This window comes from Coptis chinensis, chromosome 8 (genome assembly GCF_015680905.1).
Source record: "Coptis chinensis isolate HL-2020 chromosome 8, ASM1568090v1, whole genome shotgun sequence".
NCBI lineage: Eukaryota > Viridiplantae > Streptophyta > Magnoliopsida > Ranunculales > Ranunculaceae > Coptis > Coptis chinensis.
The window spans coordinates 54915328-54940093 of NC_141463.1; the positions used below are offsets into that span (position 1 = coordinate 54915328).

The 24766-nt window shown below is 35.6% G+C and overlaps 1 protein-coding gene across 1 annotated transcript; it reads right to left on the minus strand.

Annotated features, from left to right (window-relative positions):
- Positions 1-456: 456 nt before the first annotated feature.
- On the minus strand, positions 457-13381 carry LOC147481994 (chalcone--flavanone isomerase-like). The gene is made up of 4 exons (XM_086580457.1): positions 13234-13381; positions 12982-13143; positions 2696-2919; positions 457-869 (listed from the first exon to the last, which is right to left on the minus strand). The coding sequence occupies exons 1-4, from the start codon at positions 13340-13342 to the stop codon at positions 681-683; spliced, it is 684 nt and encodes a 227-aa protein (XP_086436583.1). The 5' UTR covers positions 13343-13381; the 3' UTR covers positions 457-680.
- Positions 13382-24766: the final 11385 nt, after the last annotated feature.

The window sequence follows — 24766 nt, forward strand, 5'->3', positions numbered from 1 at the left end:
TATGCCTCTCTTAGCATCTCACAACAAATTTCCACCTATAATTGTTCCATTAGTAATTTTGATAACATTGTTTAGTAAGAGACTAAGAGTGAGCAAATTCTTCACCCAGAGCTTGGTTTCGTATGACGAGATTTTTCAATTTTCTTTCTAGAACAATGTCATTGTCATTTAATTCGTTTCTTTTTTAATTCATAAAGCTATTACAACCCCCACTGCACGCGTTCAACTGAGATTGGTGGGAACAAGATGGTACATGAACAGGATATGTATTCAATGTGATTGTACGATCAGGAGAAAGTTACAACAAGGTCCAACGATCCTCCAAATGTTTCGCTCAACCGTGACACGAGGGCCTTGATAGAGTAAAGGTTCAGTTTATCAAAGGGGATACATAACATGTAATCTTTAGAACCTGAAATATGAAGGACTCAACTACCATTTAATTTGATATATAAGATATGTACTTTGTTATCATTCATTTATCATTGAACGATAGTCGTTTAGTGAACATGGACGAAAACTATATAGTTAAATACATATTCCATCGGCCAATATAATTTTGGCAACCTCTTATTTTGTTCTCGTGGCGGCCACTTGTTTTCCAACTTTGTTAAGAAGACACCTTCCTAGATGGTTTTTGCATCCAGTCCATTTTTCGCCTGTAACTGGTGGTTTTCACTTTAACATTTTGCAGCTTTTTGCTCTTCCACCTTAAACAAGTCACATAGTCTCACCGCTAAACTTCTTCTAGTTGCAGGTGACACACCACCTTTACAAATTGCACTGCCAAGAATTGCCTCTGAAAGCCGCTTGTTTTCTATATTTGCTTTTCCTTCTTTTGGTATGGAACCATCTTCGGAGAATCCAATCTACAGTAATTGACAAAAGATATACCCTGATTAAGATAATATGATAAGGGTTGTCACACTTTGACACCACTAATTTTTCCAAGGGCGACCCAACTAACAACTAACCTCCAACATAATTAAACTATAGTTGAAACTTACTAAGGGCGACCCAAAAAATAAAACAATAAAAAAAAACTAACGAGTTCTTCTTCCTTAAAAAATTGCAACAACAATGAACTTTTCCCGGAAAAGCCTAAACCCAATAAGTTCTACTTTTCAGTTTATGTGTGCATTGAATTGAATATATATATATATATATATATATATATATATATTTCTTTTTTAGGAATTGATCTGAATGAGTAAAGTGTGCTTCTTTGATTATGGATTGAGGTTGTGTTTTTAGACGGTTTTTCTTGGTAAATAATTGTATGTTCAATATCGCATTAACTCTATTTAGATCAGAGAAGCTCATATAATGACTCATTTGTTGTTTTTAAAAATTGATACTGTCCATATATATTTGGGTAGGCTGGTAATGTGAGTAGTGACGGCCATTGTGGAGTACGGTTATGGATAGTTATTATGACTTAATAAATTTTAGGACTTTATTATACATGAAATTGTTTGATTTGGATATGTTGATATGTGGTAAATCCACAGGTGGGTAGGAAAATAAGATAATTTTTCTGTAGGTTGCCTACCTTATACGGATGTCAATATAATATGGTAAGTGGTTAGGTTTGTATATATTATTGTGCACGAGATATATACTTTGTTGTGCTATGGTTTAACTCACACCAGCTTAGGCCGACCTAGTGTGTTCTTTTGTGCACGCTGGGTGCGTTCTAGTCCAGTAACGTAGATAGAGGTGACCAGGGTTATGAGCAGCACGCTGGAGAACAACGCTAGATGCTTATGGGAGACCTTTTGTATAGTTTTGTTTTCTACTATGTTTACGGTTTTTAACACCTTCTGTATTTAACTCTTTTTGTGAGAAAAAGAGTGATCTTGTAGTAAGGATATGTGTTTCTTTTCTGGTGTGTGTATGGAGGCGTTTGAGCGAGGGTGTATATACTTTTTGGTATATATATATATATCAGCTCGGCTCCTAAAAAGACCTTAAATAAGTACCAAATCTAAAACAACCACAACTTCACCTACAAAATGATTTAAAATCTAATCTTTTGTGCATATGATCTACTAACCATAAAGAACATCTCTGCAAAAATTCAACTCATTTGATATTCTCTAACTTATATAAAAATTGTTGTCTACTTTGAAAAAATATTTAACGGTCCAGAAATGTTTAGTTTTTGCAATCATCTTTTGCCAATGTTAAAAATTGTCAAACGAGTTGAATTTTTGTAGAGATGTTCTTTATGGTTAGTAGATCATATGCACAAAAGATTAGGTTTTAAATCATTTTGTAGGTGAAGTTGTGGTTGTTTTAGATTTGGTACTTATTTAAGGTCCTTTTAGTAGCCGGACTAATATATATATATATATATATAATTTTTTATTTTTTTGTGGTTTGAGACTGGATGTATTGTGGCTGACGTGTATTGTTTATTTACATTTGAGGTTCTTTTAACTTTGTGTACTGTTAATTATCCAGTCTGGACTTAATAGCCGTTCCATATCATGTGTCAAGTTTTGTAATGACTAGAAATGCCACTTTTATATTCGTTCAGTTATTATGAAATTTGGGATGGGATAACAGTGAATTATTTCTTAGTGTTGTCCTCAACTCCTTAGGAGAATAATGCAGTCATATAGGATGTCATCCCAACCTCCTTGGTACCACCTAGAGTCACTAGGTCACATATTTACTAAATATCACTTACAGTCAAAGTTGGAGAAGATTGTGTGAATAGGATGGTTGAATTAGGAGGGAAAACTTCATCTTGGAAAACTTGAATCAGCTCCTCTAGAAGGCCTTTATCTTTGCTTTCAGTGTAGTTCCCCAAAGTCTTCCAGAATCTGATGCAACTTTCTGTTAGCCCCATTGCGTATTGTTGCCCCATTAATTGTGAAATCATCTTGACTAAAACTATTTTCTCAAAGGGACCTGCATGCATTCACAAAGATGTATTAATTAAGTCTTTGCTCCATTATATTGAACAACAAACTTTACCAGAGATTATACTAAATCATGAATGATGGATAGAACTTTATGATATAGGTGCTAACTAGCAAAGTTGTGTTGTTGACACATTTGCTAGATGGGCGACTAATATTGCAGCTGATCAATGGTTGAGGACAGAGCCTCAGATACATAGGGACAATGTAAATGCTAATATGTTTTCTTCACTTCCATCTTTATGTTCGGCATGGTGGGTGAGACCACCAGAGTTTGTTGTAAATATTTTAAGATAAGATATGATGGGTGTGTGTACATCATGTACTCAATAAAAAAACTATCTTTACCCAAAATATAAAAAAAAAAAAAACTATCAAATTTGGTAAAACCTTTGGGGGATGATACTAGAGGTCTTGGGATCGAATCCCGCCTGCATCAATGTGTCATTGACGTCATTTAAAACATGTTTACGAATTAAAAATATATAAAAAAGATAAAGAAGAAAGAAGAAAAAAATAATTCCCTCTATATAATATGAGTTCAAGGCTTCACCAATTCATTCCTTCAAAATAGAGGGCCACAAGCCCTTTCAAATTATGTTTAAAGGAGCAATTAAATGATATACATGGCCTTAAAAAGAGGCCAAGGGTTCCAATTTCCAACAGTACAAACCTTTAAAATGAAGATCATATCTTGGAAAACCTATCAGGCCATGTATCTGCTATTGGAATGGTATTCCAGTACTATAGAAAACATATTGCAAGCTAAGGGTGTATTCCAGTTATAAATCTAAGCAACACTTTAGAAGTGTAAATGTCGATAGCCACGTTATGTTAGTGTCTATACATTACTGTAGAATCTAAACTTTGATTTAAACACACAAAATTAAATAATATTCGTAGAAGACAAACTTGATCGAACTAAATAACTTTATTTTATCAATTCAACCACTTATATTAAACTTCATGAACAAAAGAACTTACCACTTCATACCGATACATCTCTTTTCAACAATGCATCTCTCTTATTATTCTGTCACTTCTTCTTAAGCTAATGTCTAGGCATTCACACATATACATAACTTCTCCAATTACTAATTCCTACTAAACTACTAATTAGAAACTTCTAATACCAACCCAATTATAATCTTACTTGTATAAAATATCAACTTGGTTCCTAATAGCAACTAATACTTGTTAATAACACAACTTTCTAATTAATTAACCTGCAACTCTAATTTAACCAAAATAGCTAAATCTAAAATTACTAATTCCAACAGCCTCTCTTAATTTGAAATATAACAACAAGTACTAAATCTCAATTTAGTAATTCCAACAATAACCTCCCTTAAATTGAGATTTTGGAACACAGTCATTCCCAAGAACATCTTCAGCTTGATAAATTTTTCGACTTTCAGCGGCTCCATGATGATATCTACTACTTGACATCCTAGTTGATGAAATTCCATTACAACATTAACATTATACTTACACTTAACTTCCGTGTGTTTACTCCTCCCATGAAATATCAAAACCTTCTTGTATCATTCTAGTTTAGACTTCTACCACTTTAATTTTTACTTGTACAGTGTTTGATTTTTCTTACGAACACTTGGAACCAATCTAGATTTTGATGAGTTCTCCCCTTCTACACTCTTACTCTTCCCACGAAATACTGAACCCTTCTTGTATCTTCTCAAGTTTGGTTTGGATCTTCTAGCATCTTGTTTGCATACTCTTGGTGTCATTAAAATCTTCACAAAACTTTCTCCCTTTTCATTCTTGTATCTTTTCCTATTTTGTTTATGTGTTTTTTGTACCAATTCGACTCTTAAACAACTCTCTCCTTTATTTCCTGACTTGTAACAATGCTTCTTGTGTAGTTTTTCTTCAGATCTAGTTTTCAAACGATTCACTTTCTTATTTTTCTTGTATTTTTCCTTATTGATCAGTTTGATACAAATTACCATCATGTCACAGAGAAACTCAATAAACTTCATTATCTCAAATTTCTCATCTCCATGAACTTTCTCTACTATATATACTATCAGACTTTCTTCTTCATGTACTATTTCAATTTCAATTTCTTTTTTTTTTTTTTTTTTTTTTTTTTTTTTTTTTTCTTTTTTTTCGTTTTCTTCTCTTTCTGCTTTTTCTTTTTCTTCATCATGTACTTCATGTTCATCATGATTAAAATCAAGAGACTAGCAATCACTTCTTCTGAGTCTAACATATTTGGGTTTTTCCGAATTTCTTTTCCATCATCAACAAAATCAAGATTGGCAATTGACTCTTCTAGATCAAACAATTATGTATTTTTCTCAATTTCTATTTCTGAAACCAACTCTTCTTCTTCGCACTTCTGATTTCAATTTCTGGGCACAACTTGTGTTGATCTTCATCCATAGTATTGCTCAATGACAAAATTTGAGAATCTTCTCCATTCTTACTAATAATGTCTTGGTTTCCAGCTAGCAACTAATCTTTTATATATTTGCACTCATACCTACACTGACCAAATTTTTTACACTTGTAACACCGAACTTTTGATTTGTCAACCCTTTTATTTTCACCAGTACCTTCAAAATAATCATGCAAAATCTCCAATGCATTTTTTGAAGTTTGAGCGGAAACAACTTTCTTATATAATTTGAGCACCTACTCCTCTATGAATACAACACAATGCTAGACCATCTCTTCTTTTGTTTTCTTCTAATGTATCTTTTTCTTCTTTACTCAATAATGATTCATCTTCAAGTTCTTCAATTCCTTGATCAACAACTCCCCATACATTCAAATACTTAAACACAATCTTTTATCTCTATCTGAAAACTCCAATGCCCAAAATTCATAATCTCTTCCCACTTTGGAACCATCCACATATTATCTTCCATTATTTCAACACTTTTGGATCTTTAACCGTAAAACTCTGATACCATATGTAAAATATAAACTTTGATTCAAACTCACAAAATTGAATAATATATGCAGAAGACAAACTTGAACTAAATAACTTTACTATATCAATTCAACCACTTATATTAAACTTCATGAACAAAAGAACTTACCACTTCAACAATGCATCTCTCTTATTATTCTCTCACTTCTTCTTAAGCTAATGTCTAGGCACTCACACATATATATAGCTTCTCCAATTACTAATTCCTACTAAACTACTAATTAATTATAAACTTCTAATACCAACCCAATTCTAATCTTACTTGTATTACCAATATCAACTTGGTTCCTAATAGCAACTCATACTTGCTAATCACAAAACTTTCTAATTAATTAACCTGCAACTCTAACTGAACCAAAATAGCTAGATCTAAATTTACTAATTCCAACAATTACTCATATTGTATACTTGGGCACTAAGGTTGGGATACAACACAAATTTGAGCGTACTACATAACTAGTAGTATACTAGATTTTGGACCCCGGGCATACGCCTGGGATTTTTAAATATTTCACCTCTTAAAATTGGAATGTCTGACCAATGCTTTAGTAAAATAAAAAAAAAAAAAAAAAAAAAAAAAAAAAAAAAAAAAAAAAAAAAACTATATTCCTTCATATTCGTTATCATCCTATACGTAACTGCCCTTCAAAAAATTCAATGTTGTTTGCATCATTAGTTGTGTGCCAAAAAATTAGTTGTTTCCAAGTTGAATTGGAGTTTTCAAAAAAAAAAAAAAACAAAACCATTATTCTTATTCTTGTGACTTGCATTGCTCGGAAAAATGTTCTGCCACCCTAATATGTCACCCCTCTTTGTATGCCAAACCCCAAACACAATATGCTCTGAAACTCATATATGTGCTCAATCACATATTTATGATACTGAGTGCTCTAAGAAAGTCATCTAATTGTCAATATATAGTCTCATTTGAGCTACACCTAATAATCCAACCACAATAGTATTTATTAGTTCCTGATGTAAGAACCTCCCTTTATGATACTTGACTTACCATAAAATGTAATTAGAATATCCATTTATGCATTTCTAGCTAGTTAATATTACAATGGACAAAAAATTGGGAGGACATAATACAACACATGTTTGCAAGCGATGGAACATGTTAATCTTAACACTCGGCTTGAGAATGTGGTTATGTCGCTTAGTCTCAATCTCAACTACCAAATTAGTATTATATATATGTCTTCTCATCTTCTCAAAAATCCGTGCAAGTAGTACTTGATCTAAAGATATATGCATTCTCATCTTACCAAATTTTCGTCCTCATCTATTTGTAAGTTTCTAAATTTTTCTTCTTATCTATCTATTTGTAAGTTTCCTTTGCAAAATGGTATGGTAGACGAACCTGGACAGAGAACATAGTGTCTAGACTATTATATTGGTAAAAATTATGAATTTAAACTAAAGAAACAAACTGGACCATGAAAATGAAGAGTCAAATTCACTTGCCTACCTAAATTCGTTTCCACTGAATAGGGAGGGATAGTGTAACACCCGTATTTAAAATACGTATTTTATTTATTAATTTATTAATTAAATTATTTATTTAAAAATCGGTTGGATTGGATTTGTGATACGCGGGCCTGATTTTTCTGGGCCCGAGTCTGTATTGGGCTTGGGTTTCAAACCCAAGTATATAAACACATTTTTCTAGAGAATAGGGTTTTTAAGATAATAAAAATAATGAAAATGGAGGCAGAGCTAGAAGCTCGTTTGCTGGAGGGTGGAGCGCGACGATTCGGGCTAGTAGGATTCGTCGAGCTGTTAATAAAGGTGAGTAGCTATTTTGCTATTTCACCGGATGTATAGTTTTCGTATATCGGTGTATACTATCTAATATTTCTGTTTTGTATACTGCTCATTATCCTGTTGTATTGGACTTCGTGCCATTTGTTTTATTAAACCTTGTTAAATTTCGGATTTGTATTTAAACTGTCGGAACTGTTGGGACTCGAAAGTCGTCAATGGCGGCGTCACGAGTCCAACAGCGAGAAATCGCCAGTATTTCTGTCGAACCTTGTTTGGGCTGTTAAAGAACGCGCAACAAATATCTAAATCGTCCCATATTTTTTAGGTTTGAAACTGTACTGATGGTGGGTTTTGAAACCGTAGTGATGGTGGTTTTGGTCGAACTAGGTTTTGGGTGTGATGCTAGAGTATTATTTTTGGTATGGTGGGTTGGTTGAGTTGTGATTTGGTTGTGTAGTGTGCTGTTGGAGCTTGAGAAGGCTTTAATGGCGCCGAACGCCATTACTGTGATACTGAAGGTTTGGTTTTTGATGTGTGATTTTCGTTGTTTGGATTATTTAGTATTGTTGTTTGGGGTTTGATGAATGGTGGTAGTTGGGTTGATGTTGGATTGGGTGGGGGCTGTCGATTGGAGCTTGGAACAAGCTTTAATGGAGGTCGAAACTCTAGATCTAGTTTGAAGAAGAGTGTTGAATTACTGATATTAGAGTTTTTGGTTTTTGTTAAAGTGGTAGGGGTTTGTATGAGGATTAAAATCGGTGGGTTAAGATGGGTGGTCGAGTGGAGGTCGACGGTGGTCGATCCGATGGTGGCAGTTGGAGAAGATGATGAATTGGGCCTGGGGCCTGGGCCAAAGCCTTAGATTGTTTTGTTTGGGCTAACCTTTTATTTGTTTGGTTGGGCCGGTTTGTTTTGTTTTGATTGGGCCTGGTTATGTTTTAAATTGTTGGGCTTTAGTTCTAGTTGTTGGGCCAAACCCCTTATTGTTGGTTGGGCCAAAAACCTTATTTTGTTTGGGCCTTTTCTAATTGGTTTTCTTTGGGCCGAACCAAATTAAGTTTTGGACCAATTTGGTCTAGTTCAATGGGCCGGTTTATTTGGTTTAGTTTGGGCCCAGTTTAGGTTAAGTTGTGGGCTAGTTCAGTTCAAGTTTTTGGGCCTAAACACTAGTTAGTTATTGGGCCGGATTAATCTTTTGTTTCAGACCAGTTTAAGTTAAGTTTTGGGACAGTTCTCTTTGTTTTATTTTCGGGCCGAACTCAGTTGTGTTTTGGGCGATTCGATCTAAAGTTTTGGGCGGTTCTAATATTGCTTGGGGCCAGTCCATAGGACTTAAAATAGATCTATTTGGGTTTTTCAACTTTTAGACTTTCGGGTTCTAAGGTTTGGGCTTGGCTAGTTGGGTCCGAACCATTTCCTTGGTCATGAGCCCATGAGCCATGCACATTGACCTTAGCCATGAACCATGGCTATGACCCTGAACCTGTCGAACATGGAACGATAGTTTGACTTTGACAATGACGTGTTGACTTTGATCGTTGACCGTTGACTTTGACCAATGACGGTTGACTTTGCCTGTGACCATTAAACGTTGACTTTGACAGTTTGACTTTGACCCGTGACCGTTGACTTTGACAGTTCGACTTTGACCGTTGATCGTTGACTTTGACCGTTGATTGTTGACTTTGACCGTTGACTGTGGAATGTTGACTTTTTTCCAGTTTTTCACATATTTAAGAATATAGTAATAAAATATTGTCGAAAATTATATAACGTTGTTTGTCATTATCTAATTAAATTTTGACGTGAGTAGTGCAATATAATATTGGCACGAAACTAGAGGGGAATTCTGATAATAAGAATTTGATATATATGTTTTTATGAGTATTAAATTATATACGGACTTAGATTTATAGACTTTAGTATTGGGCTTTGATTGTGGACTGTGGACTGTTTAATTGTGCTACGTTTTATGTTGTATATTATATAGACAAATGTAGTAATAAAATGCTGTGGAAGCTTTTATAAATTTGGTTGTCATTATCTAAGAAAGATTTGACATTGATGTTGTGTATTTTTGACACGTGACGATATTGAGATGTTAGGAGACATTATATTCCTATTACGCTATAATAAAAATGTATGCGATACGTTGAAGCAATTGTGACATTTTATGATATGTTGGGATGTATATATTAAATGCAATATTTTTGAGAAATAAAGGTATAACCGCCCATTATTATATATGTGAGATGCTAATATGAGGTAGTATAGTATTGGTGAATATTTTCCCACGGAGTGTGGCGTGGTGCAATAATATATTGGCACGTGAAATAATGAAAATGGTTATGAGATATATTGAGATACTTGTAAATATTGTGGCTTAGTGCAATAAGGTAATTGACCGCGACGTGATATAGTGGAATTATTATGAGTCATAAATGTATGACACGGAATAAATTACGAACGAAAATCCTAGAACCCGACTACCACAACTCATGTGATTGGCCCTTCCTCGGCGTTCGGTTAATCCGAATGGCCTTCGGCGTAAGTAATGTGATTGGCCCTCCGGCGTTTGAAGAAAGTTGAATGGCCCTCCGGCGAAATTTAAATAGTGGCTTGATTATTTCGTTAGCAAAATAGAACGAGACGCGATATTTTTTATGCCGAATAGTGGCATTACTTACATAATGGCTTCCGTGTGAGGATTTACGGTGTGTCGCGGCATCCCGCCGGGGTGGTTACGCACGGAGTGGTTCATTATGTAAGGGAGGCATGTGGATGTACATGTTCGGGCGTGGGTAGCGATTGTGGTAGCCGGGGGAAACTAGGTAAGACATAGATACGACGTGATTTTAGGGACACACAAAAAAAGCTTTAATTAATATAATTATGGTAATATGTTGGTAAATTATATATCTTTAGATAGATGATTGTATATGATTTGGCTGGTTAGTATTTTAGTTATAACCTAAGGCGCCTCGTGGAGGAACTAAATGCATTTTTATTATGCGTATGGTATGTTGTATTAGTTGTTGGAAGTTAAGGCGCCTCAGTGGAGGAACTACCTGCCTAGATTATTGTACTTAAGGATGTTGTATTAGTCGTTGAAAGTTAAGGCGCCTCGGGGAAGGAACTAACTGCCTTATGGATTGTGTATATATATGTATAAATATATGTTGTATTTTAGAGCTACTCACACCAGCATTTTTATAATGCTGACCCGATTTGCATGTTTGCTTATCGGGTGTGTTCATTAAATGAACACAGTTGATAAGTCTTGACAGGTTTAGTGTTGAAGAAGGTTGGTTGTTGCTCCTGATTTGCGTTAGCGTCGCATTTCAAGATAGGCCTTGTTTTCCTTTGAGGTGATATAGATTTTCAGTTGAGATAAGGTTATTTGTATTTTCATTTGTTAACTTTACTAATGAAGATGACTTTTGTTTAAGTTAAAAAATTTATTGGTTTTTAATTATCCGCATATTTAAATTGTTTATGGGTTTTTGGAAGTGGAGAGTGCGTCACACCTCGGAAATCGAAGAGTCGGGAACAAATAATGTTTTTTCGAATTCTGTCGAAATTCGGGGTGTGACAGATAGACAAAAATAGAGAATGAAAAATCCAAAGTTTGGTACTTCATCTCCTTTTTAATTGAGGTCAAAATGTTCAAGATGCCAATTGGGCAGAATCCTCATAGACTGAAAACACTAAGCTAATGATAGTATAGATAGATATTAACATCAAAACCTTGAGGGGTAGCATAACTGGTCCGGTCTTGGGTTTGCTCCCCAATGGTCACTAGTTCGATTCCCCTCAAGGTCACTGGCATGGCAGTACCCGGTTGGAATAGGGTCCCGAGATTAATCGAGGTTCCCAACTTGATTATCAGACTTGTTGTCTTTGTGGTGAAATATTGAATTCCATGCAGAATACTTGTGTTAAAAAAATGAAAAAAAGGAAAATAATAGACAATTGGACTTTTGGACTTTCAATATCAATTCATTTTCACTCATGGATCAGTGGCAAGTGTTAAAAAATAAATGGATCAGTGGCAAGACCCTATATATTAATTATAATAATAATCGTGATTTTAAAAACTAAAGCAACAAACAGATTACAAAAGGAAAATCATAGTGCCAAGAAAAGCATGAACGCACAATATAATCAATTTCTTCTCACTTTCCAACAACTTATAGACATGTTGAGAATCACTTGGAATATCTTTTTTCGAAAATTATTTCGATAGTACCATCTTCCAAATTGATCGACACCTTTTTGGTCGTCAGTGAATAAGTAAATGCAATTCCCTTCACATATAGGGAAATCAGATGCCAGAAAGGAAAATGAGTTATTCAATATTTCAATCCCACAAATAATGCAATATCACCAAGATTATCATCTTCCACCGTCTTGAATTCAATAGAATCTAATTTCGAAACCTCGAAATTTTTTATCTACACATACTGTGGAATTCTTATATGCACTATATTTGGTTCCTTGTTTAAGTGAAAGATGAGGCTGAAGCGAAAGATGAGTTGGTTTTCTGCTGACTGGACTAAAAAAAAAATTATTCTGCAGTAGGGGTTCGAATCCTCATTTTCTTAGAGTGCTTTACCTTTCCAAATATCTCACACAATAGCACTTTGGGCCAACATCCATACCGGTTCTCATCTCTTGAATGTGCTTAGAGAAAAGTTTATCCAGGGAAATCAAATAGGCTTGAAGTATTGTTTGGTATCCCTTAGAGACTTACGATGGGAGAGTTGTCCTAATATATAGTAAGAGTTGCACTGAAATATGAAACGAAGTGGGAGAGTTATTATAGTAATCGTAAAACTCTCTAAAGAGGTTCCACATCATGTAGAATCATGTAGAAAGCATGGTAGAAAGCCACCTAGCTAGGAGAGAGAAAATTTTCTCTTAGAGGTCTCCCTAAACAACCCTAAACGCTAAACCCATATAAGATGTACTCTGCTTTAATATAGGGAGAGGTGATAGTAGATATAGAAGCCCGTCAGAAAGAGGAACAGATTCTCTGTTTACTCAAGTCTCATAGGCTCACAGCTACATACTACACACACAAATCAAGGACTAAAATTTCTACTACCGTTTTTTACTTCAAAGATTCAGTAGAGAGAGCGAAGCTGGTGGTTAAATATTGGACTGAGAAAAGTCTCGTTGAGGCTTGAGCTAGATCGAATATATAGCGCAACATAATAATCATCCATATATCCCTAATAATAAAATTTAGTTTCGACTGACTAGTTCTAACTTCAACTTCCAGTTGTAGCGGGTAGGCCTCTTCGTAGTACTATATATTCTTACCTGTAATGATGTCGAGGTAGAAGTCATCAGAGTTCTCCAACTCGTCAACAGTTTTGCCTTTCCATTTAAGAGCAAGGAACGGAATTGCTTTTTCTTCTTCCAAGTAAACGGCTATAGCTGTAAACTTAATAAATTTATCTTGAATCTGCAAACCCCTCACCCCTGCATGCGCAAAATAACATTACCAATGCTAGAAGAGAATGAACTAAAATGTAAATAGATTTTCACTAGTGCTAATATTGAAGCACTGACCTGCACCGCCAAGGAAGAAGGTGTTAGTTGAACCAGGAGGCTTTATTATTGTTGGAGAGAAAGTGATATCTTCCACATTCACTTCTGTTACGGTATTTTGTCGGGCCATTTCTCTCTAGTTTTTAGTTCGAAGATGAATCAATTACGGACTGTGTCTTTTGAGTATCTTCTGTCAATTCCTTTTGTGGTAATGTATAGGTAATAAAAATTTGCTGATTGTTATTTGGTATAAAAGTTGTTAAACGTGAACTGATTACTACCAATCTGTCCTCCTTAATTAACACAACCGTTTGAGATATATCTATTAAACCACCGCCTCAACTGTTTCTTGAGCTCTTAAACACGATTCTTTTTTTCTTTTGTTTTTTCGCTGAAGGGTAATTGCATTATCAAAAGAATAAAGTTATCAGTTACATCGTGGAAGATTCATACATTTATGTTTCTACAAATGTAATGCTTCAATCGGAAAATGATTTTAGTACATATACCTGACTCGGTCATTACTAGACATCTCCCTGAGTGGTTTTATGGCGACATCAACAGTAAGATGGAACATGATTTTGCATTGCAAGAAATTGGTCCAAGGCCCGAGTGAAAATAACTCTCACATGTGAAAATAATCCTAAAAACCAATTTTCGAGTGAAAATAACCCATAAGGACAAATAATCTGGATTTGAAATAAATATTTTCCGATTTTAACATTTCTGTCGTTTTGCTATGAACAATGAGTGTTTATACCTTATGTTGATATATGAACAATGATTGTTCATATCCAAATAGGTGAACGTACCTCATACAATATATTAATGTATGAACAATGATTGTTCATAGCTCATATTAAGGTATAAACAATAATTGTTCATACTCCAATATGTGTTTTTACTGATCATACATTATGCTGATATATGAACAATGATTGGTCATGCCCAAATAGGTAAACGTACCTCATACAATATATTAATCACTAATTTATGAACATTGATTGTTCATAACCCAAATAAGTATGAACAATGATTGTTCATATGAATAATAAGTGTTATTACTGATCATACATTATATTGAGGTATAAACATTGATTGTTCATAGCTCATGTTGAGATATGAATAGTGATTGTCCATAGCTATTGTAGGGGATTTTCTGAGTATCCCCTGATCATCTTCTGTGCCTTGTGATTCAGGAGCTTTTTTCTTGATAGAGAAGGGATGAGATGATATAGAGTGCAGGGTTGAACCGTCTGGCGGCTACCTACGTATCTTCTTGTTTATTTAGGAGAATCAAACCCTATTTTGCATAGTTCCTAAGAGCGAATTCCTATGGTTTATATAGGAAGAGCTTTAAGAGTCCTAGGGTTAGGGTGAACCTCACCGCTTTTGAGTTCCCTTCCATCTTTGGACTCTACCTTCCTATTAGGAATCCTCTTCTTATGGAAGTCTGAATCTAGGCCATATCTTGTTAGAGGTAGGTTTCCTTATTGATCATAATGTCCCATAGTATATGAGAAAGTTATATCTAAAAGTTAACTCTTAAGATATGTCATTACGATTCCTTCCTTATCATCAAAGATCGCCCTTTTCAGTTTCCTTCTGTTCAGGAACTGTTCATATCAGTTCCTAACGACTTGGAGAACTGTTATGCTTAGAGGCGGTTAGTCACGTGTATGGCACATACATACTAAACACTCGTGCTAAACACGAGATCACTTATTCATAGAACTGATGCAATGGTCCGCATCTCATTCTGAACATTTATAGTCCTGGGTCATTTCCCATACTCGTGTCATCTAATCAATGACGAGAAATCCTCCTTATAGATGCCCCCTATCGTGCCATCTAGCACATGGGCGCTTGAAGTGACACTACTTTTGGCGCGATAATCTCTTTCATAAACAGTTGTTCGAACTGCTTACGTACTCAACTAATTAAGGCTCTGAAAAGACGGCTCGAACAGACACGTCGTTTCCCAAAAAAGGTAATGATGACAGTTTTATCCCGAAAAAATGCAATGCTTGGGCTAATCGTAACCATCCATCATATCTGTATAAAAAGGATCTAGTGAGAGAACCCTAATTATCTCTTCTGCTACATTTTCCCTGTATACTGAACCCTTTTATCTCCCGTTAGGGTTTAACCAAAACTCCAAACTTTAATTTCTTTTTTTTTTTTTTTTTCTGATCATGAATCCTAACTGGTCACTTATAAACTTCGGAGATCTTTCCTCCCTGGAACTGATCCAAGAGAAATTTTACATCCCTGCCAAAATTGGTCTTGAGTGGGGGAGATTGTCTGATGAGTTGGCCTACAAGGAAGTAGCGCTCATCACCATCGGTCAACTTAGGGCCGGACTCACTCTTCCCCTCCACCCACTGTTAAGAGAATGTCTTATTCACTTCAATCTTGATCTTAGTCAAGTAGCACCTGATAAGAGCCCAAAGCTGTAGTTTAAACCCCCTAACAATAATACTTTTAGACCAATTATGCGAGTAATAAATAAGAGTTAATGCTAATTACGTGTTTTTATGTATTTCAGACATTGGAGTCAATTATATATGTGCATAAATGTGTCACTTTGGCGAGATAAAGGAGAAAGGGTTAGTTGCTAAGAAGTTCTGTGATTAAAGGCCAAGATTCAAGGAGAAACAGCTTTTTTGGGGGTAAAATGCTTTTTTGGAGTCAATTATATATGTGCATAAATGTATCATCTTTGCTTGAGGACAAGCAAAATGCTGTTTGGGGGTGGTTTGATAAGAGCCCAAAACTGTAGTTTTAACCCTGTAACAGTCATACTTTTAGACCAATTATGTGAGTAATAATTAAGAGTTAATACTGATTACGTGTTTTTATACTTTTCAGGCTTCAAAGTCCATTATGTGCAGAAATGTGCCACTTTAGCAAGATAAAGGAGCAAAGGTCGGTTGCTAAGGAGTTCTGTGATTAAAGGCCAATTTTTAAGAAGACAAAGCCTCTGTAAAGCCCGGTCAAAGCTGAAAAGTCAAAGTCAACGCGGGCAGAAACAACGCACAAAAGTCAGCAGAACTTCCGAAGACCGTATCTTTGGACTCAGACCTCGGAATTGAGCCTACCTTATGTCAAAACGGCCAGCTCAAAAAGAGCTTTTCAATTATCCAACCCTTGACCCAATTAGAGGAGCAAAAGTAGACGCAAAGTCTGTTAAAGGAAAATCCAACTGAAAAGGCCTCTGTGGACTGAAGAAATTGGGTTTTAGGCTCGATTTTCCGACCCAAAATATGGCTCCTCAGCCCATGCACGAAAATGTGGATCTAGTCTCCTCCATTTCAACACACAAGACTTAACTCTTAAGCAATCATTAGTTTTAGGTAGCAAGTAGCCATTAGAGAATAATTCTAGATATAGCTTTAGACTCCATTAATTAGTTTTCATATCTTGTTTAGATCTAATTTTACCTTTCAATTAATTAGTGTTAGAACAAGTAGATTATTATTTTATAATCAATTATTAGTTTCATAATAAAGTATTCATTTTCATCTCAATTTAGTTTATTAATTAAATTCTTATTTAGTTTTAATATTGTTAATTTCATATCTTAGTTGTTAATCATTTCTTAGTGTTAATTTAGTTTTGAATTCTTGATTAGTTCAAATTAGTAAAGTTAGAATCTTTATATTATGTTTTGTTTGAATTCGATTGGAAACGATAGTTTGATTAATCAAGGCTAAACCTCCATTAGAGGGGTTTGAAGAAGCCTTGATGAAAACTTGATTGTGTGGTGTAGAACTAGTTGTAAGAGTCTATTCCACTCTAGAAGGTAGTTGATTCGCCATGAGAATGGGTTGAACTTTCTCACATGCTAGTCATTATTTGGTAGAGATTGTCATGATTGATTAGGAATTAGCACGACCAATTCTTATAGTAAGAACGTAAGAATTGGATTACAACAATCTATACTAGTTTATTAAGTTAATTTCAGATGGATTCAATTCCCCCTAATTCTTTATCTAGATTCACACTTAGTATTTCCGTCATTTCATTATTTGTATCTTGTTTAGTATTTGAATTGACATCGTAGTATAATTCCCATCATACTCTCATTGACTTTGGTAAGACCGATAGTCGTTGAAAACATTAAATACTAAAGAACTAGGAGTAGAACGAATCTTCTATTCCCACTATATTGCTATAAAATTGAGAGTAGAAACTTTGATAAATTAGACATGTAAAGTTTAGTTTTAGTTTTACTTGCGTTTAAGTTTCATCATTTATGCATAGGTAAAACTACATTTTTTCTTTCATCAAATGGCTCCGCTGCCGGCTTAGTTCCCTTTAGTATTGTTTTTTTAGTATTGTTAGTCTTCCAAAGTTTCCCATAACCCACCCACCTTTGTTTGATTCTAACTATGGTTGTTTGTTTCATAACTGAATTTTTCCTCGCAGGAATACACGGAGCGCGACCCGCGCCCTACTAAGGCAAAACTCGAGCGCCCCATGCACTTAAGCGCCTGGAACTTGAGCTTTACCTGAGCGCGATGATAAACGATAAAATTAAATAGTTTACCTACGAAATGAACGATGAACTCAGGTACGCAAGTAAACTAAAACTATTTTACGTGTCTATATTTATCAAAGTTTCTACTCTCAATTCTATCGAAATAGAGTGGAGTAACAAATTCGTTCCACTCCTAGTGCTCTAGCATGAAATGTTTTCTAATCTAATTAGTCGGTCTTAAGTCTAATGAGAGCTTTACGAAGGGTGTTATACTACGATGCCTATATGAAATATATTATGTTGAATTTAACTACGAATGCTATGGAAATATGATTGTTTTTGAATCTAAATAAAGGATTAGAGGGGAATTGAATCCACCTTGAATCCAACTTAATAACCTAGTATAGATTCTTGTATCTCGATTCTTACGTTCTTACGGCAAGAATTCGAGTTCTAATCCCTAGTGTTCATGGCATTTCTACCGAATACTAACTAGCATGTGAGGTCGGCCACCCATTCTCATAGCGAATCACGACCTTCTAGATTGGAATAGATTCTACAATGCTTCTACACTATACCACTAAGTTTTCATCAAAGCTTCATCAACCCCTCTAATGGAGGTTTTAGCCTTGAGTCATCAAACCATCATTTTCCATTGAATTATAACTACACATCATATTAAAATTCTAACTTAACTAAATTAATCAACAATGTTTCAATCTACTTAAACTACAAAATGATAATCAACAAGAATTAAAACTAGATCTATAAATTGAGATGACAAAAATCGAAATTAACAAAATAACTATTTTATTTATCTAATCAATCAAGAACAATGATTCAAAGACTTAATCTAAAACAAGAATTGAAAATGGAACTAAAACTTAATTAATCTACTGAAAACTAGATCTAGAATTATCTATATTGGTTTAGGTCTAACTAGCTACCATTAACAAAGAGCTAAGCTTTTGTTTTTATACTTTCAAATCCAAAAATCGTGCATGGGCTTGGAGCCATGTTTTGGGCCAGAGAATCAGGCCCAAAACCCAATTCTTTCAGTCCAAAAAGGCCTCTTCAGCTGCAGTTGGCTTCAATAGACTTTTCGTCCACTTATGCTCCTCTGATTGGGTCAAGGCTTAGACCATTGGAAAGCTCTTTCCGATCCGGTCGTTTTGACGTAAGGTAGGCCCAATTCCGAGGTCTGAGTCCAAAGATATGGTCTTCAGAAGTTCTATTGACTTTGTGCACTGTTTCTGCCCGCGTGGATTTTGACTTTTCATCTTTTGACCGGGCTTTACAGAGGCTTTGTCTCCTTGAAAATTGGCCTTTAATCACAAAACTTCTTAGCAACCGACCTTTGCTCCTTTATCTTGCTAAAGTGGCACATTTCTGCACATAATGGACTTTGAAGCCTGAAAAGCATAAAACACGTGATCAGTATTAACTCTTAATTATTACTCACATAATTGGTCTAAAAGTATGATCATAGTATGGGGTTAAAACTACAGTTTTGGGCTCTTACCAAACCACCCCCAAACAGCATTTTGCTTGTCCTCAAGCAAAGATGATAAATTAAAATAAGTGACCAAAAATGGAGTTTTATCTACTCTCGTTTCGCTGAGTGCGATTGCATTGACCATATGCAACAAGGCCTTAAACCACTAGGAATTCCCTAGTGGATGAGTTATAGCCTCGTGAGAGTTTTCCAGTGAAGGTACTCACAAACTTCATCTATACTACAACGACTAAGAAAGAAAACTATTGTTTCCTTATTCATGCTCCAAATTATCTATACATCTCACTAGCTATGAACAAGAATAACCAAGTCAAAAACCTAAGCTAATATATGCATAATAATTAATCATCTACAATAAACACATATACAATGAGTAATACTATGAAATGCAATAGCAGGTCCGTTTCTGAAACTCGGAATAGCGTCCTTAAGTAGGTTCTCACCATAATAGTCAAGATACAACACTCTGATTTTTCCACTCAAGTTTAAGCTACTCTAGTCTTGAGCCAAGCACACTTTACCTTACAATCTCAATGACACACAAGGAAGCCGGAGTCGATCAAACACATCTGCCACTTACTATCACACTAACCTATTCCTAATTGAGCTAGAGGTCTTTATTAGGTATTTTGGGGATTAGGAGATGGTTTAAGAAGGAAGGAAATGGATATTCAAAAAGAACAAGTCTGAGATAATAGAGTCTTCATATTATGTAACTAGAGAAAACCTTGTTATTTACTTTTGCTTCTACACTTTGTTTCCATCCTTAGTCATATTTTTTTTTCTTTTTCTTTGGCTTTTGACTCCTTTTATTCTATTTTTTGGAGTTTTTATTTTATTTCTATTTTTATTTTTCTTTTCTTTGGATGGAAACTTCTTTTCTTTATTTTCTAAAGCAACTAACTAATTTTTGTTTACACAGGTTTTTCTCTTCTTCTTTCTTCCTCATTCTATTCTCAGACTTATTCTAAATTGGGTAGGTTGATTTTTTTTTTTTTTTTTTTTGTTTTGTTTTTGTAGCAGGGTAAAGGATTTGTGGTTTATAAAAGGCTCAGAGGGGCGACTAGCGGAAAATAATTCATAGGTTTGAATTTCTGGCTATATCGATCCAAAGAGGGCCTAAATTCTCGCTTAGGATATGGTTTAGTGATCAAGCAAGTGGACGTGTGATTTCTCTATCCAGATTTTACTTCTCCCTTGTGTCATTTCTCAAATGTTTCATTCTTATAAGGCTTTAGGCTATATTCTCCGCGGGATTTGTAGAATAAGTACTCTAGCCTAGATTTTAAAACTTATCAAACAATCATAGATACTCATGTAATATATTTATAGATAGATGCAAAGATTATTACCTACATATTAACCTAAGTTTCTAAAAATTATTCTAATGCAAAAGCTACATTGAGACTTCTAGATTGTTAAGAGCATAGAGAAAGAAAACAATACCAATATTCCTAAGTGTATAGCATAACTTATTTATTTATATTTTTTGAATTTATGAAATTTTAACTAGAAAACAAGTGCATATTATACATATCTATATCCTAACAGATGTCTTAATTACACGTGTTTCTATGCCCACCCCCAAACAAGAAGCATGCTTTATCCTCAAAGCATTTAAATAAAGAGGGTAGAAAAGTACCATGGAAACGCGGAAATTCGGAACATCTGCAAAAACAAGGTTAAAACATACTAATATAAAAACTGACGCAACTCTATAAGAGTTCCACCCATTATGGGGTTAACAGACTTAAATTGCTTGGGACATAAGCAGACACTAAATGGATTTAAAAACTTACATTATCTCCCGGACATGCATATTATCTACCCAATAGCACCATGGGTCTTGTATTTCAGCGGGCATGGCAAGTCCAAGAACAAATGCTAGCAAGAACCATAAGCGGTTCCCAGCCTACGTGTGTGATCACCTCGCGAGTCCAAGCACCATAAGTAGTGCTTGGGAACAAATCTTCGAAAGACTATTCCGGTATTATTGTAGAAGATGTCATCTCAAACTACGCCTGAACAGCTACAAATGACCCAGGAACAACCCGCAGAAAAACCTGAAATTTTCTCGGTCTCACTTGAAGTCAGGCAGCAGCCTCTGGGTTTTTTTTAACAAGGGAGCAAGGTGGGGTAAGAATAGGAATTTGAGTGATCAAGAATGGAAAAACCAACACCCCTTTAAAACAAATTTTTGAAAACAGGTTTGTAAAATTTGTTTTAAAAACGCCGGCCTTTTAAGGTCAAATTCGAGACTTGCTAGATTACTATTTTTATAGCTTTAAACTTTTTTACTTTTTATGAATTAGGTTTAATATAAAGGAAAACAATAAGCAGTAAAGACATAATTCACACCATAGAGAAACATGACTCAAAAACCAAGAAAATATGCAAGAGTGGAAAATGTGAATTATGTGAACCGTGGACTTAGGATCCGGTACTTACAACCACACACTCCATAGGGAGGGCCTGGTTACCTGAATGGTGCATTCACCAATATATGGAAATGAAAGGAAATGCACCAAACACAAAAATTGAGTCGTTTATAGTCAGATACTCGAGACTTTATCTAAATATATGTATGAATATGCAGTTTATCATATATCAACAACCAAAATAGTTGTGGATCATTCCATAAATAAATATCACAGAAAACATATCCAAACACAATCAAGCACTAAGATTTCCTACGACGCAGCCTAGTGGAATGAAAGCGAAGTCGGATAGACCTATAACATAACCGAGCATGCACCTTATGTTTCATCTTTGAACGAGAGGGTGTCCTAGTGAATAAGTGTGGAAAAGTGAATGGTTGTGTAAGATATGGTGGATTGGGATAAGTTTTAGAGAAAAAGCATGGAAAAAATGAGGATATGGGTTTAGCACAAAACTCATTCATGGTGTAGTTAGGAACTGTCTCAAGTCTGAAAATGAAGGTGTCAAGTGGTTTATCCTTGGGAAGTATTTGTTTACTAGGTGGATTTAAAAATCATGAAGCACAGGAAAAACTAAAGGATCGAGTGCAAACTCGAGGTTCCTTTGAAAAGGTGGAGGGTGGGGAATATTGGTGATGGAAGGTGAATGATTCTCAGCTAGAGCTCTCAAGTCCATATCATCAGAAATCTTGATATATGCAAGACATTCCTCAATAGGTAGGTCAAAAGGATCACTGGGATAGAGATTGAAAAATTCATCTTCCGTCATAGCATCAAGGGATGAATGGTTGTTGGCTAGGGGGGACTCGCGAAGTGGTAAAGAAGCGGTGCAAAAGAGTTGTAGGAATTCTTCTTTGATTTCGTCTACTACCAGGGAGTCATTGTTAAAGTCGGAATTTCCGAAGGAAAGGAATTTGTTAATTTGTTTCTCCGGAAACATGTTTTTGAAGTAATCTTGAGCTAAGCTCTCGATCATGTTAACCTCGCCATTTGTAGATGAATCGATATCGTGGTCCTCATTTTGAAAACATTTACCTCAAACGAAAGATGGCCAAAGGACAAGGACATCGAACCATCGCGGCAGTTTATGAGCGTTGGCGTGAGCCAAGAAGGGCGCCCTAAAATGATAGGTACAGAGTCGTTAGTGACTTCGTGGTCGAGGATAACAAAGTCGGGTTTGGTAGTAAAAATTTTGGACTTTAACCAGCACGTTTTCAACCACACCCTTAGGATACTTAATAGACCGATCAGCTAATTGCAATGTCATTTTAGTAGGTTGCATCTCCTCTAGACCTATTTGTTTATACAAATAAAACGGGAGTAAGTTAACACTAGCCCCCAGGTCTAGTAACTACGGTCGTCGTGTGAGAATCTCCTAAGGTGCATTGTACAGTAGGACGACCAGGGTCCTTGTACTTAACAATTCCATTATTTTCGGATAAAGTTGGGAACTATTCAGTTAGAAAGGCGTCTTTAGGTATGTTGGTCTTACGCCTAGTAGTGCACAACTCCTTAAGAAACTTAGCGTGGTTAGGTAGCTTTTTTATAGCTTCGAGAAAAGGAAGGTTTATCGTTAGATTTTTGAAAACGTTCCTAATCTCCTCAAAGTTAGTATCCCTGGTTAGCATAGCTAATTTCGAGGGAACGGTGGTTTCGCTTCTATATTTAAGCGTATGGCTCGACTTGATGTGTAACCTTGGCTTTCGTTTCTTAGGTTGTGGTTTAACCGGTACCTCTACGATTGGTAGGTTCTTCAGTTTCTATTTCGGTATCTAGTTCGATATCCGGTGTAGGAGTATCGATAGGGTAACTATAGGCATAGTTACTTTGTTATCAACCATTTCCGTTCGGAGAGTGGTGATGGCATTTAAACGACCTATGGATGTAGTTTCCGTACTAGTATTACCATTTACCCCAAAGGCTGTGTTTGTTTGTTCTAGGGTTGGGTATCGCTTGCCGCCCGGAAACACGCCTTTGGTTGGGCTTTCTCTTAACTAGCTGTTGGTTTAAATTATTAACGGATTGTAGAATGTGTTGGTTAGATTGAGCCATGGTTTGGAAAAGTTGTTGGCTCACTTGTATGAAGGTGTCAAGACGATCCGGTTGTGTGGGTGTAGTAGTCACGGGTGGTGTGACTGGAACTATCTCGTGTTGATTATTTATGGGCAGATTGTGATAGTTATTATTTACCTGAACGATACCTCTATTAGCATTATAATTATTATAACTACATTGACCTTGTGCTTGACTTTGTCGAGGTTGCGCTTGGTTGTTATAATTATTATAATTACCCTGATCCTGTCCTTGTTGTGGTGGAGCTTGGTTATAACTGTGCGTTGGCCTAACATATTGATTATTGTACCATGTAGGTGTGACTTGTTGGTTATTTCTCCAACCGAAGTTGGGATTTTGTCTCCAAGGGGCGTTAGGTTCACTATTAATGGAACAAGAATGTTCATAGGCTATAGGGACGATGGGAGTCGGGATGCTCGGGACTCAACAAAACTACATGGATTTGAATTTACATTCATGACGGGGATAGGCTTTTGTTGTACGAAAATGGCCTCTACCTTTTTGTGAGGGATTCAATTAGAGTTTTAAGCTCGGGATCTGATTTAACCTCAAACATACTGGTAGCCTTAACTGTTGAAGAAGAACTAGCGGAGCGGGAGTAATCGTAATCGTACCCCCAATTATTATTACGCTTAGTCCGATCTTCTAAAAATTTATATGCCTCTGAGGCTCCTTTACTTAGGAAACTACCCCCATTCATTATGTCTAGGACTTCTTTATGGTGGTGTAGAATTCCTCTGAAAAAGGCACGAACTAACATGTCTTTTGCTAGGTGATGGTGTGGACACTCTATAAAGAGATCGGTGAAACGATTCCAAGCCTCTGAAAATGATTCATGAGGATTCTATCGAAAGAAGTGAATCTTGGAAAGCATTTCATCCGTCTTTAGGGGTGGGTAAAAATGTTCCATAAACAACAACAAGTTTGGCCCACGAGTCCACGAATTAGGCGCTGAGCGATTAACCAAGGCAGCCTTATATCTAAGGTGAAAGGGAATACCCTCAATTTAATTTGTTCCGCACCAACCGTAGGATGGTGGAATGT

Bases quoted from the DNA above. Each gene is read 5' to 3' on its own strand.
- LOC147481994 (XM_086580457.1), bottom strand. From the start codon at position 13,342: ATGGCCCGACAAAATACCGTAACAGAAGTGAATGTGGAAGATATCACT. The intron at 13,144-13,233 runs GTCAGTGCTTCA...TTGCGCATGCAG, and splicing joins CTTCTTCCTTGGCGGTGCAG to GGGTGAGGGGTTTGCAGATT. The intron at 2,920-12,981 runs GTAAGAATATAT...GAATGCATGCAG, and splicing joins CTACCTCGACATCATTACAG to GTCCCTTTGAGAAAATAGTT.